The sequence below is a fragment of the Chiloscyllium punctatum genome, chromosome 40 (assembly GCF_047496795.1).
Source record: "Chiloscyllium punctatum isolate Juve2018m chromosome 40, sChiPun1.3, whole genome shotgun sequence".
NCBI classification, from domain to species: Eukaryota; Metazoa; Chordata; class Chondrichthyes; order Orectolobiformes; family Hemiscylliidae; genus Chiloscyllium; species Chiloscyllium punctatum.
This window is the reverse complement of record NC_092778.1, coordinates 7,048,865-7,064,977: the sequence shown is the minus strand read 5'-3', so window position 1 is coordinate 7,064,977 and position 16,113 is coordinate 7,048,865. Positions and strand designations below refer to the sequence as shown.

The window sequence follows — 16,113 nt, the reverse complement described above, 5'->3', positions numbered from 1 at the left end:
GGAGAGAATAGGGCCCCTTAAAGATCAGCAAGACGGCCTTTGTGTGGAGCCACAGAAAATGAGGGAGATACTAAATTAATATTTTGCATCAGTATTTACTGTGGAAAAGGAGATGGAAGATATAGACTGTAGGGAAATAGATGGTGACATCTTGCAAAATGTCCAGACTATAGAGGAGGAAGTACTGGATGTCTTGAAACGGTTAAAAGTTGGTAAATCCCCAGGACCTGATCAGGTGTACCCGAGAACTCTGTGGGAAGCGAGAGAAGTGATCGTTGGGCCTCATCGATATCATCGATAGTCACAGGTGAGGTGCCTGAAGACTGCAGCTTGGCAAACATGGTGCCACTATTTAAGAAGGGTGGTAAAGACAAGCCAGAGAACTATAGACCAGTGAGCCTGACCTCGGTGGTGGGCAAGTTGTTGGAGGGAATCCTGAGGGACAGGATGTACAAGTATTTGGAAAGGCAAGGACTGATTCGGGATAGTCAACATGGCTTTGTGCATGGGAAATCATGTCTCACAAACTTGATAGAGTTTTTTGAAGAAGTAACAAAGAAGATTGATGAGTGCAGAGCAGTAGATGTGATCTACATGGACTTCAGTAAGGCGTTCGACAAGGTTCCCCATGGGAGACTGATTAGTAAGGTTAGATCTCATGGAATACAAGGAGAACTAGCCATTTGGATACAGAACTGGCTCAAAAAAAAAGGTAGAAGACAGAGGGTGGTGGTGGAGGGTTGCTTTTCAGACTGGAAGCCTGTGACCAGTGGAGTGCCACAAGGATCGGTGCTGGGTCCTCTACTTTTTGTCATTTACATAAATGATTTGGATGCGAGCGTAAGAGGTACAGTTAATAAGTTTGCAGATGACACCAAAATTGGAGGTGTAGTGGACAGCGAAGGGGGTTACCTCAGATTATAACAGGATCTGGACCAGATGGGCCAATGGGCTGAGAAGTGGCAGGTGGAGTTTAATTTAGACCTGCTGAGTTTCTCCAGCATTTTCTCTTTTTATTTCAGATCACCACCATCCACAAAACTTTGCTTTTACTTGAATAGTAGTTTTATATTGCTCTAGCGTGGACACAGGCCAAAAGATGTCCTCCCTTGCTTAAGCATCTACAGCTTAGAGTTGTACTTTCAGCCTCAGAATTTTACTTCCATCTCATCTCCGAACCTTGGGATTCAGTTTCACTTCACTTATATCTTTAAGAAATTTGACTTTTAGTCTTAGTCGCATTGATTTGGTTCCTAAATTTTTGTTACATTTTGCAGTGATTTTAGTCAAAACTGTTTCCTAAATGAACTTTCTCGCAAGTTTCTTTTGGAATAGACAATTTGGAAATAATAAACTGGGGCCTGAATAACAAAGCAACAAGTTATCCAAAATCCCTACCTATTCAGATTCTTTCCCCTCTTCAAGGCTGAGGGGCTCATCATTTTTGGTCTTTCATCATTCTGTGCTATAAACACATGTCCTGCCTTTGTGGGATTTTGCTTTTTTACCTCCAAATTCCCCCATTTTCTTGTCAGTTATCTTATCTTCATCTGGGTATTTCCCTTGCCTTTCAACTGTTTTAGCCAGCTGCACAAATCTTTTCTTCTAATGATTTTCATTATGACTTCGATGATCTGTGCATTATCCAACAGCTTCCTGCTTTTCTGTTGTGCAGTTTTCAGACTACTCAACTCAGTTACTTCCTCTGATTGAAGGAAGTAAAGTTTATTTCTCCATTCCCCCCTCTCATTCAACTCAAGGCAGCTCATGTTTCAGTTTGGACAAAAGCAATCAACATCAGGTCTCTTTACAAATGCCAACATGTATACACAAACATTTCCTATTTTAGCAGTCTTTTTTTAAAAAGGACACATCTTTAACATATTTTGACATTTATAGTGGAGAGTGATGCAGAAATTAATTTTTTAAATTCAGCATCAATTTGTTCCTAAATCTAATCCTATGGTTCCATTTAAATTACCCCAACCAGAGCCAAAGACAGCAACATCAATCCCTGGGCTGTGGCATTAAGTCAATAAATATTCAAAATTGTCTAGATCGAGGAGAACTCCTGGAAAGAAGGCAGCAGTGGCTAACAGGTAGAAAGCAACACATGCTTGTTACAAAGGTTATGTTTGTGTGGAGATGGACAGATGGGTATATCACACTACTTGAAATACACAGGAGCACCAGATACATTCATCCCTAAAATCCTCAAAACACTTGGGAAAATTCAATCATGGAGGCGTCAATCGAAGAAAACCACGCCCTAAATTAGAATGAACTAGATTCGGAGAAGCTGTTCCACATCAACAGACATGTTATTACACACTTCTGGAGCAGGTATGACTTGAACTTGATACTACCACTGCAAGACAAGAGCTCAAATGCAGTATACTGCATATTTATTTTAAATCAACTTGTTTGGACATGTTGTGACAGACACGTGGGATGGGGTGGGTCTTCAATCCAGGTCTCCTGGCTCACAAGTAGGGGCACTACCACTATACCATAGATCTCTTGCCACTAACAGCAAAAATCTTGCAATGCTCCTGAGTTGCAGGCCATAATTTCTAAAACACAGATCGTAAAATTATGTGTTCATAACAAAATAAGTCAAGAATATGTTTCATTAGTAACGAAATTCAGAAGTTCCCAAGTCTTGGCATAGGATCAAAATTGCAAAATGTGCATAAATTAGTAAACAAAAACCAAAGTAAGCATGAAATGCAGTGTCTTTAAAGAGATATCCTATACAGGAGAAGTAAATCATTTGATCATATCAGTTTACAAATTCGTAACTTCCATTTTCTGTAGGACATTAATGAGGTAGAAGTACAGATGACCACAAATCAAAAGAATCACTCCAATAATTGCACATTCAGGAAATGACAATGCACCAGCTGGGAGTCATTTTATTTCTTTGGTCCAGAAGTTTTGAAACGGCCGTGACTGCAGCATATTCAAAGGGTGAGCAACTACAAAAACAGCTGGTAACACTGGTGCAAGAAATGTAGGGTCAATTCCTCTTCAGTGCTGCATCAGCTTGCTGTCATGAAGGCTGCAGTTGTAGGAAGTGGAGGAGGCCACAACTAGCCTCAGCACCTCTTCTGTAAGGAAGAAAACTCAGCTGCTGTGACTTGCTAGAAAATACTGAGTCAACTGTGGTTCAGTTGCAGCACACACACCTCTGAGTCAGAAGGTTGTGTACAAAAAATTCAATTCTACAACCTTATGCCATCTTCCTGGCTGAAACTTTAGCGCAGTACTAAGCAAGCACTGAACTATCCTTGATACCACGTTTCAATCGGTATAATAGAACCTTGGGTTTAGCTGCCCATGTTAGATGGATACAAAGGCACTAATTTGAAAGAAAACAGGGGAGCTCTCCACAGTGTAGTGAACCATTTTTAAAATCGAGCAATTGATATCTCTAGAACAGATTATATGGTCATTATTATATTGTCATTTATAGAACTTGGCTATGCACAAACTAACTTCTATACTACAACAGTGACTCTACTTCAAATTACCTCACAGGCTCTGGGATATCCCAAGAATGTGAAAGGTACTGTATAAAAGCATTCCTTTGATTTAAACAATTAATAACAAACAAATCTATTCAGACATGTTAATATGGTACATTTCTAGGGCAGGTAGGACTGTGGCTCAGTGGCAGCACACACACCTCTGAGACAAACATCTGGGACAGGTTGGACTTTAACCAGGATTTTCTGGCCCAGAGTGAGGGAGACCGTCACTCATCACAAAGCCCATTTTAAATTGTTATACATGCGCACGCAAATGCAAGTTGAGTTGATTATGACATTCCCCACAACCGAAATACTCAGTGTCAAAGGTTCACAATTGAAGACAGCTCACTTCAGTGAGACTTGCACAAAACAGGGGTCACAGCAGAACCTATTCAATAGATGCTCAGTGTGGAAGAGTCCTATCAGCTGAACTATTGAGAAAAGCTTCAAGTGTATTATTGAATATATATTTATATTTTATTATGAATTTTTTAGCAAACATATACATGCTGAATAGGATATGCAAATCAAACATCCAAAGCTCTTAAATGAGCAATATGTTCATTATATATTCCGCATCGCTTACATTGATGCTGAATAGTTGAAATGTCAGTGTGGACTTGTTGGACCGAAGGGCCTGTTTCCACACTGTAGGAAATCTAATCTAATCTAAAACAAAGTAATTAGACAGATCAAACAGCTAGCAGCAAAATTGGGGTAGTAATTCAAATATTACAATTCATACACAGTTTATAACAATAGAAGTATTCTGACTCACAGCTCAGACTACTATAAATGTATTTATTGCATGCAATACATTATACAGATATTCTCTGAATATCATAACATTTTCTACAGAACTGGCTAACTTAATGATTAGATGTTAATCACTTTTTTTTAAAAATAAATTGCATCTTCACTCTACTCTCTTCCTGTCATTTATGGGTTACTGTGGTCTTCCTGTGGCCAAAAAACAGATAATTGATTCCAACTTCTTGTGTTGAAGTATGGAAGAAGTGTTCCATGGGGCAGGAATTCAGGTCATAGCACACAATTTACTTCCTGGTTCCAATTCCAAATACAAAGTCAGTTGTTTTTATTTACACCGCAACCTGGAGCTTACTTGGAGTAATCATCTTGTCTGAAAGAACATACATTCCCTTCAACAGAACATCTTATTTGAAGAAACTGCCTCATGCGGAGATAAATTTCTACAAATGTCAGGAACTGTCATAACTTACCAACAAAATCTTAATCTAAGACTCTGGACAACAAAATTACTCCACAAATGTAAGTTGCTAGGATGTTTGCAGGAGCTTCACAGAACCACCAGCCAACGTTAACACATCAGAAAGTATTCGAAGAAAGATTGATCAAAGCTCTTGCTTTTAAAAAGAACATTTTCAAAAAAAAAAGGAGGGAGAGAAGGGGGAGATATTTATGCAAAGAAAGTTTGATAGAGTTTGGTCTATACAGCCGAAGATATGATCATCAATGACGAAATGATGAGCTGAAAACTGATGATGCACAAATGACCACAGATGAAGGAGCATGATGTTGTCAGAGGGTGCAACACTGCAGGTGGTCACAGAGATAAGAAAGAGGAGGCCATTAAAAGGAGTCGAGAATGTTTTTGAAAACAAAAACTGTGGTTTTGCTGGACCAGGATCCAGTGTATTTCAGTGAATGCAGAGGGTGATAGATGAACTGGTGAACAGGACATTTCTATGACTTGGTGCAAGTTACAATGCAGGCAGCTGAGTGTTACAGTCAGAGAGAAACAGCTAAGAGACAGACCCTTCAGTTCAACTCATCCATGCCAACCAGATATCCTAAACTGATCTAGTCTTATTTGTCAGCATTTGGCCCATATCTCTCTAAACCCTTCCTATTCATGTACACACCCAAATGTCATAATTGTACCAGTTTCCACTAGCTCTTCTGGCAGACTGCTCCATACACATACCACCTTCTGCATTGAAAAATTGCCCTTCAGGTGCCTTTTAAATCTTTCCCCTCTCACCTTTAACATATGCATTTTAGATTTGGACTACCTTATGCTGGGGAAAAGACCTTGACTATACACCCTGACCATGACCCTCATGATTTTATAAACCTCTATAAAAGGTCACTCTTCAGCTTCCAATGCTCAGACAAAAAAAGCTCCAGCCTATTCACCCTCTCCTTATAGCTCAAACTTGCCAATTCCAGCAACATCTTTGTAAATGTTTTCTGAAAACTTTCAAGTTTAACAACATATTTCCTATAAGCAAGGAGACTAGAATTGAACACAGTATTCTAAGAATGGCCTCACCAATGTCCTTTACAGCTGCAATATGACCTCCCAACTCCCATATTCAATGCACTAATAAAGGTAAGCATGCCAAATGCCATCTTCACCACCCTGTTTTCTTGAGAGTCCACTTTAAAGAAACTACGTACCTACCTACTCGGTCACGAGCTCAAGTTTTTAAAAAGGTGCAAGGTGGAAGGCTGGCCAAAAAGTGTGAAGAATGCATTTTAGAGTGATAAAAGGTGTAGTACACACTTGCCCTATAACTGGCATCAATACGCTGACACATTCAGGCTGGGATGGGAGATAATCTTCAATTGAGATAGAGTGCAGGAATTAAAGAGTAATTATATCCTTCTTCAATGTAGAACACTGAAGCCCTAACACTTCCATGGTTCAGAGAGTCCAGAGAACAAATAACTGAAACGTTCATGATTAAATAGTTCAGCAAAACTATAACAGCATTACAACACAGAAGCCAATTAACCTACTGCAACCATATTGACTCTGATGAACAATTCACAACTGCTATCTCCCTATCCTCTATTCACACTCTTCCTGAAATATTTAGATTGCCAGTAGACACAGAGAGCTTTTATCCACCAAGCCAAAGGAGCTAGTCAATACTCTTCAACTGCTGCTACATAGTAATTTCCGGTTCTTATCAACAAAATTGAAAGTTCTACTTTCTCATTATTTATGGCAATAGGATAAAATCAAATTCCCTGTTTTTGTCTCAGAAAAAAAGACACACTTTCAACAGATTGCTAGTTTTATTTCATAAGCTCATTGTGGGTTCTGTAATGGACCAAGAACAATGCAATACATTTGAGAGTCTCATTCACAAATCAACATTCATTTTCTTATACAAAGTCTTCCTCAATCACCAGAACAATTTATCATAGGATGATCAAATTGTTATAGCACTGGAGGCCACCAGTGAAGCTGCCATCTCCATGCTGACTCCCTGCATGAGTAACTCTCAGAATACCAGCCCTGACCCTTCCCTGTAGCCCAGCAATTATCGAAATTTCTTTTGAAAACCGCAATTAAAAAAAGTGTCTCCGCCACAATCTCAGTGCATTCCAGATCCAAACCACACAATGTGTAAAAATATTTTTATATTATGAAAACAAATCTTTGAAATAAAGTAATAAGTCACATCAGTAAATATCTGGGGTAGAGTTCAGGACCTCTACTCAGTTTCCATTTTCATGCTTATTCAAGTTTGGCCCTTGTGGTTGAAGATACCATCTGATCTGCCTGACTAAAGACCTGTATGTGGCTCATTCCTGCAGGTGCTGCTAACTTGACATGCTTTTTGACATAATAACTCAAAAGTTCCAATGGGACCTAAAAACTACATTCATACTCTCAACAGTTATACGGAAGCTCCCGAATAACAGTTCAAATTTAAAATTACTTAGCTGTGTTTCTTACTTTTCTGTCTTTCCTCTTTTGTGGGTATATGTTTGCTCCTAGAGAGTGAAGCAGGTAACCTGCATGCTCAAATCAAAAAGTTGAATGGCTAAGAATTGTTGCCCTGAACATAGGAATGCTTCCTACAAATATTCACCCTGCTACTTGTAGCATTACATGCTGCTTAACAGATATATTATCCATAACGCTGGAAACATTTCTCTTAGCCTGACAGAGTTCACTATGCAAACAGACCATGCAGTTGTAGTACCCCAGATCTACTGGCAAAAACAAAACTCTGTAACATTCAGCAAACATCATTCATGACTGACACTGTTTCCATTTTTAAAATGATGTTACTAGTCATCTAAACAAAGTTCACCCCTGCAAAGGAGGCTTATGGGAAAAGGTGCCTTCAAGACCGATAGCTGATTATCACCCCCGAATCCCTTTGTCCCAAAATAAAAGCAAAATCATTCAACAAGGCCAATCTGTTTACCCAACCTACCACACTACTCCTAAGATACACAATTTTCTTTAATAATATAAACATGAGCTTCTGTCGGCCTTTCATTGTCGAATCAAAAGAAAACAAAATTAAATTTGTGGTATTAAATGACACTAAAACAAATCACATATTCCAAAGAATTTTAAGGCGGCAGCATTTTAAATTTTATAAAGTTGAATAAAGTGGATAATTTTGCAAAGAAGTATTTTCAGCATATTCCAAAGCCAGAGAGACTGCCACTTAGAACTGTTATTGGTAAAAGTTGTTTACTAAATACATAAACAAATCCTATTGTGTAAAATTACCCCTTTATCATTATGCTCTTTCAAGGTTAAGTAAACTCTTCAAGTTGGATTTACCTATTGAAGTGCAATTGCTTTGATAAACTAATTTAAAACAAAACTGGCTCTGAATCAACAGGAAGCAGAAATCATTTGATAAATGAAAACATAAAGGCTGCATTTTCTTCTCAACATTTTAATGTTATAAATTACATAGTTCCCCAATAATTGTTTATAACAAAACACTTATTATTCCAATATACTATACCAAGCTATTGCATTTCAGCACGTTTTTATTTCATGGCAAAACATGTCTGAGTTCAATACCTCAAACTCTTTCCACAATCAACTGTTACAATCAATGTTTCTCAGTAATATGTAGATTGTCAAATTCAGAACAGCAAAATCATTGATGTCTTTGCTGGTTGCTTTTCAAATTCACGATGACATGTGAAAAACTTGCGCATTCATTTGTCTATATCAAAAATCCCAGTGAATTAAACTGTTGGCACGATGATTGGAAGTCACATAAGATCATATACCTGAAAGTAAGTTCAGAGTTGTAAGCAGAGAGATGGGAAATACTTGGGTCTAGAACAGAATTTTTCATTACATGAATACATTCAAAAGACACTTGGCTAATCACATCAACGACCTAAACACAGGCAAGGGATGTCCAAATACCTTCACTTCTATTTCAAATAAATGAATCAAACACGTGCTAAAATCTAAACTGCAGCAACATCTGTACTGGGTAACAGAAAGCACAGTACCGTGTACAACTGCTACAAGGTTCCAGTAATACCAAATTGATTTAAAAATTAAACTGCATTATCATGACCACACAACTGCAACTATCTAAACAGTAACACAGTCAATTCCATGGAAATTAAATATAGCAAAAGAAAATCTCTACCACACATCTATCCCACATAAATGTCAAGATTTTCCTGACATGAGCAAATGGCCATTAATGATCACCACCGTCCAGGTTCACCCACACTGACCCCAAGGACAAGAAAGCATAAATAAATAATGTCTCTACTTCCTCAGGAGGCTAAAGAATGCCAGGACGTCCATAATGATTATCAATTTTTACAGATGCACCATAGAAAGCATCTTTTCTGGATGAATCAGAGTGTGGTATGGCAACTGCTCTTCTCAAGACCGCAAGAAACTGCTGAGAGTCGTGAACACAGCTCAATCCATCACACAAACCAGCCTTCTACCATTGACTAAGTCTGTGTCTCAGGAAAGCAACCAACATAATCAAAGACCTCTTCCAGTCCAATTATACTCACTTATATCTTCTGCCTGATGGAAGAGGGTGAAAAGGTTGGAATGTACAACAGCTTCTTCCCCATTGTTATCAGACTTTTGATTGGACCTCTCAAATGTTAGTGTTGATCTCTCCCTTTCTCTCTCTCTCTCTCTCTGCACCTTCATAGTGACTGTTTACTGCACTCTTTTCTGTACCATACAAATTGCTATCCTAATAGAAGCAGGCCATTCGACACTGAACCTACAAACATAACTCAAAACAGAGTGCTACTTATCTATCTTGGTTGGTTCATTGCTCTGCTTTGTAAGGATAAACTTTAAAAATGATTTTTAGCCAGAAAGAGAACTAGCAAGGCAGAGGGGTTTAGAGAAGTCCCAGCTAATAGAGCTAAGACAGCTGTGCAAGTATTACAAATTGTAATGACTGTTCGTGCAAGGAAAATCGTCATTCTAATATTTTTGATGTCTTAATATTTATGGGAACAGCTTCGTGGATAATACTAGGCCAGAGCAACAGAGGCCATGCTCCAAAAATACAGGGAGTGATCCACGATCAACAGAAGTGGGACTGTCCTTATAGGACTAAAACTTGTACATTTAGTTTTGGGATGAGGGGTAAAGAATAGATAGTGACATGTGCATGGAAAATTATATGACGCCACAATGCTTTTCATTTAATTATAAAGCACTGCCCATGCAAATCTGACATAAAACAAAATGTTCTAAAATAAAATCAGCCTACTATTTAGTTTAATTACTGAGCATAGCAATACATAGCTTGTTTACATATAGAATCATCTGTTAACCACAGAAGCATGACAAAGACTAGAGGCCCAAGTTTCATAGCATGCCATAACTCAAGATCAGAACCAGCCTCAAAGTTCTTAAGGTTAATCAGTCACCAACCTTCCAAGTTGGGACTTCGGTGGATACTTCCTGATACTGTGTGAGATCTCATATCATATGTTCTAGAAAACAGTAGTACCAAGCCAGTTACACAAAGGACAGAAGTCTAAAAACAAAACTATACTGACATTAGTTATGAAAAGGAGAGAGGATTCAAGTCTTGGTCACACCTGTATTATTCAACAATAAAATAGTTTGTTGCATTTGCAACATTTCAAGTTGCTTTGAGAGACTGCTGCCTGAGCTAACAGTTAATATTTACATGACTAAGACAAGCTTCCTTACCCCAGCAGAAGTACATTTACCAAAGCAAAATTGGATTGATGGCATAAGGAAGCTGGATTAAGCACTGTAAATATTAGATGCTGGCTAATGAACACTGGCTTTCAAGAGTTCAGATTAGAAGAGTAGCAACACAACATAGTTTTGTTGTAACAAATGATAGTCACCAGAGAGAAGTAAAACCTGTTCTTTGCTTCACCTGCTGTATATTTCCAGTACATCCTAGCTTCATTCAAAATGAGAAATTCCGCTAAGGAAGTATTTTAGGGTTAAATGTGTTTGGAGAAATGCTGAAAATAAAAAGGTCAAAATGGCAGGTGTTAAATGGTCATAGAAAGTAAAGATGGAAGACAGAGGGCTTTCAGGAACAAGCTCTAGAAAAATTAGATGCAAGACAATGCTGAGGATTGCAAAATGCATCTGATTCTTACAGTACCTGTTTAGATTTAATTATCCACCAAAAGCAGAGATACATATACTAGTAGTAGATGGAACCATCCTCTACAGGAGCAGCTCCAGTTACTTGGTGCTGGTATGCACTATTTGAAATGCAATCACAACCTTCATCCCTTCCAAACATCACAGAGTGCAATCCAACGGTCTCTTTTTTCAAAAGGGAACCATTTGCCCCGATGTGGAATGCTGAAGCATGAGCTTCACACTTTGCCTTCAACTGAACTTTGGCACAATAGGATAACTGGAGACAAGAAAGTTCATTTGCTATCTCACAATCTTTTGAAAATTCCATCAAACTGACACCCACAGCCACAACAAATTTCAAAACAAAGAATTGCTGAATCTTGCAGAAATCTGCAGCACATTAAGTCTATGAAGCCTGTGCTGGTGGTTGAGTAAATATCGATTACTTGTGTTTAGCCACTTAATATTTTTCCCTCAACCAGCATCATTTAAAAAAAACTGGTCAATCATTCATTACTGCATACTGCAGTTACATTTGCCTCTGTAGCATTGGGCACTGAATTTCAAAACAACTGTTTCCAAGAGATGCAATAAAGATAGTGTTTTAATGTTTCTTTTCCAGAATGCCTGTTTTTACTGAAGATTTAACTATAACATGATCCTCCACCTGCACTATGGTAAATGGAGAATGAAAGATAACATAATAATTGTCTAACTTGACAAATTTATGCACACAATAGTGAGTAGACAAGCATATATGTTAAACACAGCATTTGAGGTGGAATTTAAATTTAAGTTATAAATTCCAAAGTCTAAAAACCTCAAACTGAAAAAGCCTCCCCAAAGCTCATCAGACAAAGACTCCATCTGCTATGGTACTGGACTATACTAAACAGATTCATGTCAAATTGGCTTACCACACCTAGAGAAATCTTTGAAAAATTACAATTAACCACCTATCCCAGACAAGAAAGTTAAAAATGATTTCTGCTCCTGACAGGTGCATGTGGACATATGGAGAAACAGGACAAAACTCAAGAAATATATCCTTTCCACAGTTCAAGTCCAACTTAACTCTGTATTGGAAGAATTGCAGCCAAAACACCAGACAGATAGCGACCAGCACTTTTAAGAACTATACTAGCCTGAGTCACTATTTTTAGGTGTGTTGCAAAAAGCTTGAAGTCAGATAGTTGTTTTAGAAATTTGGACGACATACATTCATTTGCAGGTATTATTGAATCATAGAATCTCCATGGTACCACTCAAGTCTGAAGCTTGTGATGCCACAAAGTCCAAAAATTATTCACCTCAAGGCACAAAATATTTTGTACATCACTAATTATTAAGTATTAAGAAATGAATTCTTTAACCATCTGTTAGAGGTTCTCTCTCAAAAGTCCAAAAGCCAAGGTCAATAAACTCCATACATTCTAACTCTTGGAACAACTAGATGATTGTGAAGGAGTTTCTCAACATTCCATTTATATTCATGTATGGATGTAGGTTCACTCACTGAGCTGGAAGGTTCATTTTCAGATGTTTTATCACCATACTAAGTAACATCATCAGTGAGCATCCGGATGAAGCACTGGTTGCATCGCACAGCACTGACGTCATCAACCCAAGGAAACCTAAACACAAATAGAAAGCGGCCATGCCACCCAGAGGTTCACTGATGAAATTACCTAGTATGGTGACAAAACGTCTGAAAATGAACCTTCCAGCTCAGCGAGGAAACCTACATCAGAACCTCAACCTGAGCTACAAATCTTCTCAACATTCATTCATTTTACTATTTTTGGAACATTATGCAAATTTTGCAGTAAAAAAGGACAAATATGGCAGACACTATTTATAAAACGGGATATCTAAAGGTTGTTCAGGTGTGAGGAATGGTGACCCCTCCATTATGTTATTCCAAGAATAGGTCTGCACTACATCTCAAGGCCATTAGCATTCTCACTTTTTTCCCCTTTATCTTGAGACTTTCTTCTTCCAGTTGAGCTATAACCAGAGGTGAGAGAGCCCTAACTACGTGGATAAGGACACCCGACCTGATGCATCTGCTAGATGCCAACCCAGTAGCGGTCACAGCCCGCACTCCAGTCTCTGATCACAGGTATTGTCTGTAGTGGGCTCAAATGCAAACCGCTGACTCAAGAGGCAGGAATGCTGTTACTAAACCAACGGCTTACTCCTGATTATGCACGTTTATTTTGAAGAACTTTTGTTCCACTTAGTTTGCAACGTCTAACGTCTGTAAACTTCGAACAAATTAACGTCAAATATGCAGAGAATAAACCTTTGCGCTGCATCTACCAATGCCGTAACTGATCCGAAAGTGCTTGATGCCAAGTAGGAAGTGTTCCATTCCCAGAACTAGCATCAATCATATCATAGAGCACAAAACCCACAGAAAAAGTTCATTTTTCTTTAAAACGACTACAAATCTATTCAAGTTATTGTATTCCCTTTTAAATGAGAGGAATATATGTACATATATTCAAAGTCAAAAGTACTCCAAAACAGCGAAAAGAGATATAATGCAATTTTTTTCAAAACATTAGAACGTTCCTATCGCCACAAATGCTGGCTTCCAAGAACAGTGCGGCAATGCAAATACAGATGCAGATGCAAATGCAAAACACCAACAGAAAAAGCCTCAAAGTAAATTTCTCTACCTAAATATTTCTATTCAAACAATTTACAACGACCACGCTGAACTGGTAATTGAGCCAATGTTTCCCTTTAAGATGAACACTCCTAGTCTGAGGCTATCCATTAACTGCCGCAAAAACAGTACTGAAAGAGTGAAATCTGTGCATTGCGTATTTCTATAAAAATCACCATACTGGGTCAACTTAAAGGACAAAACCGCATGCAAGAACGCTGAGCAAGCAACCTTCAGCTACCAGAAGCTGGCTGCATTTGCTGTTTGGCATTGCAACTTACGGTAACTCCCTGCTTTAAGTCTTTGCTGCAAACAAGCTACTGTAAAGGAAGGCTGATTGTGCAACGAATGGAAGTAAACAAGCCAGCTCCAAAATGCTTGTTACACTGAGCCAGCTATGCACCGCGCAGCTTCTAACACACACAAAAAAACATAAATCTCACAATGAGTTCGATTGAGAGCTTGAAATTAAAATTGCAAAACTTACCTTGTCTCTTGTCCATAAGTTCCCAGAAGTGTAACTGAGGCGTGACGTGCCTTTAAGGGAAGTCTCATTAACAAACTCAAAGAACTTAGTGCACGCTTTGGGCCCCACTCTGCAGACCTGCATGCACGCTGTTCTTGCAAAACAATTTGGTGTTGCTTTGCTTCTCCGATGTTTCTCCTTTTTCCTTCCGTCTGCTCCCTGACAAGAATGTTTCCTTATGTTAAAAATATACCCTCGTCTTCAATTGCACCGACATCGATCTTCCTTCCAACTCAGCTGCCACAAACTCAACATAGAGGCTGCAGTAAAAAACCAATCTCAACCATGACATCACACAGGAAGTTGGAAAGTTGCCAAACAAGGAGGCTACAGAGGTGTAAGTCTTTTTTTAAAAATACACCAAAATGTCTACAAGTGACGATCATACTAGGTGGCTTTTTGAACATTTCTCTCTTATTTATTGATTTTTTATATATATATATACACACACACACACACACACACACCTATGAGCAGTTGGGTTCTGTAGGAGGTGTTTTATTGAACAAACTCTTTCTGAAAAACGTTTCTGCTCTTTTCCTTAACCAAACGTTAGGACTGTCATAAATGTGGTTAATCATAGAACATTATAGCACAGAATGGAGCCATTTAAAATTACTCTTACTCTCAGTTTTTTTCCATAGTTCTGCAAATTTTATCCATTCAAGAGTTTATAAAATTCGTTTTTGAATATTACTGAAATCTGTTTCTGCTTTTCTTTCTAGCAAGGCATTGCAGGTCTAATTATACATTGAATAAAAGAAATCCCATCTCAACTGTCTCTTTAGAAGAAGCAGTTTTGATGCCTTAACTAATTTCAGAGATCTGACTCTTTTTAAAAGAGTCTTGAATTACTGGCAAAACCAGTGCATAACATGTATTTCGAGTCTCCAGTTTGCAATGGACTAATAATTCACTACAAAATAAAAATGCAAAAGTGGGACTTGTACTTTGACTAATAGACAAAAATGTATCAACACTCCTGGGCCTGAAGTGATCAGGAAAGACACATAATTAGTACAACGATGAACAAATACCTATCTACAATACACAAACAGGATATAAGCAGAATTTATGCTGCTTTATTCTTCTCCTTGGGCTAATTCCAATTGTGCTCGGTAATCACTTTCAGGAGGATTGAGCTGAATCTCTGTCACTGTTTTTGATGAAAATGGCCTGATGCATTTGACAGGCTGAGTTGAGATGTTTTCCCATAATGAGAATGCCAGTCATTTGTTTTGATCTTTAGTAATAACGGAATGTGGTGGGTTCCCCTGAAAATATCCTCATAGTTTCAGTTTAAAAAAATGTAAGGGAAAAGATATGAAAGTTTAGTTTTAACATGCATATTTTATTTTTTGGAGTTAAAGTTAAACAAGTGATTTGCTAAGTAGAATTTTAGTGAACTCAACTGTATTGATTTGACCAAAATAATCTTACAGAAGTTAATTCAATTAAAGTTTTAAAATCTACTTCTTGATATAAGCAAAAATCAAATCAATTGGAAGAATTTGCAATTGGCTACAACAGAAAGATAGCAGAAGTACTTGATGGAACATACCTTGACAGCTTATAATTTAACTAAGCAACAGCCTTAATGGCAAGCAATGTTTTCCAAGTATAAGTTATCAAAGGCTTTTTAAGCAATTTCAATAAATATGGGTCATGATTAAACCATTTAATTTGAGGCAAGAGGTATATAAACAAAAAATTAACAACCTGACTACACATTCACAATGCAGTACAATACGGAAAGGCAGGAACAACTTTTGGAAATGTTTTGCACTCTAAATCATTGAGGAGGACATCAGAGGTCTTTGTACAAAATTCAGTTGGGTAATGCCTACAATTTTGGCACTTCTTTCCTAGCCAGTGACAGACACAATTTTGTCATTAGCATGGCTACTAGAAGTGTGGAAATAAAGATTAGACAGACCATGATGTTAATTAATTCTAGTGGTGCTATACTCAAACTTATGTTCCAACTAAC

The 16,113-nt window shown here is 38.0% G+C and overlaps 1 protein-coding gene across 2 annotated transcripts in view; it reads right to left on the bottom strand.

The window, feature by feature from the left end:
• The window catches only part of LOC140464325 (dual specificity mitogen-activated protein kinase kinase 6-like), a 131,831-nt gene that overhangs the window by 87,963 nt on the left and 27,755 nt on the right, over window positions 1-16,113 (bottom strand). Inside the window, exon 1 of one of the 2 annotated variants that reach the window (XM_072559264.1) lies at window positions 14,085-14,396. The exons of the other annotated variant lie outside the window; for it this stretch is intronic. Coding sequence (XP_072415365.1) covers window positions 14,085-14,100 — 16 coding nt within the window. The 5' untranslated portion in view covers window positions 14,101-14,396. Of the gene's footprint in view, window positions 1-14,084; window positions 14,397-16,113 lie in introns of those variants that run through there. 2 annotated transcript variants of the gene reach the window in all.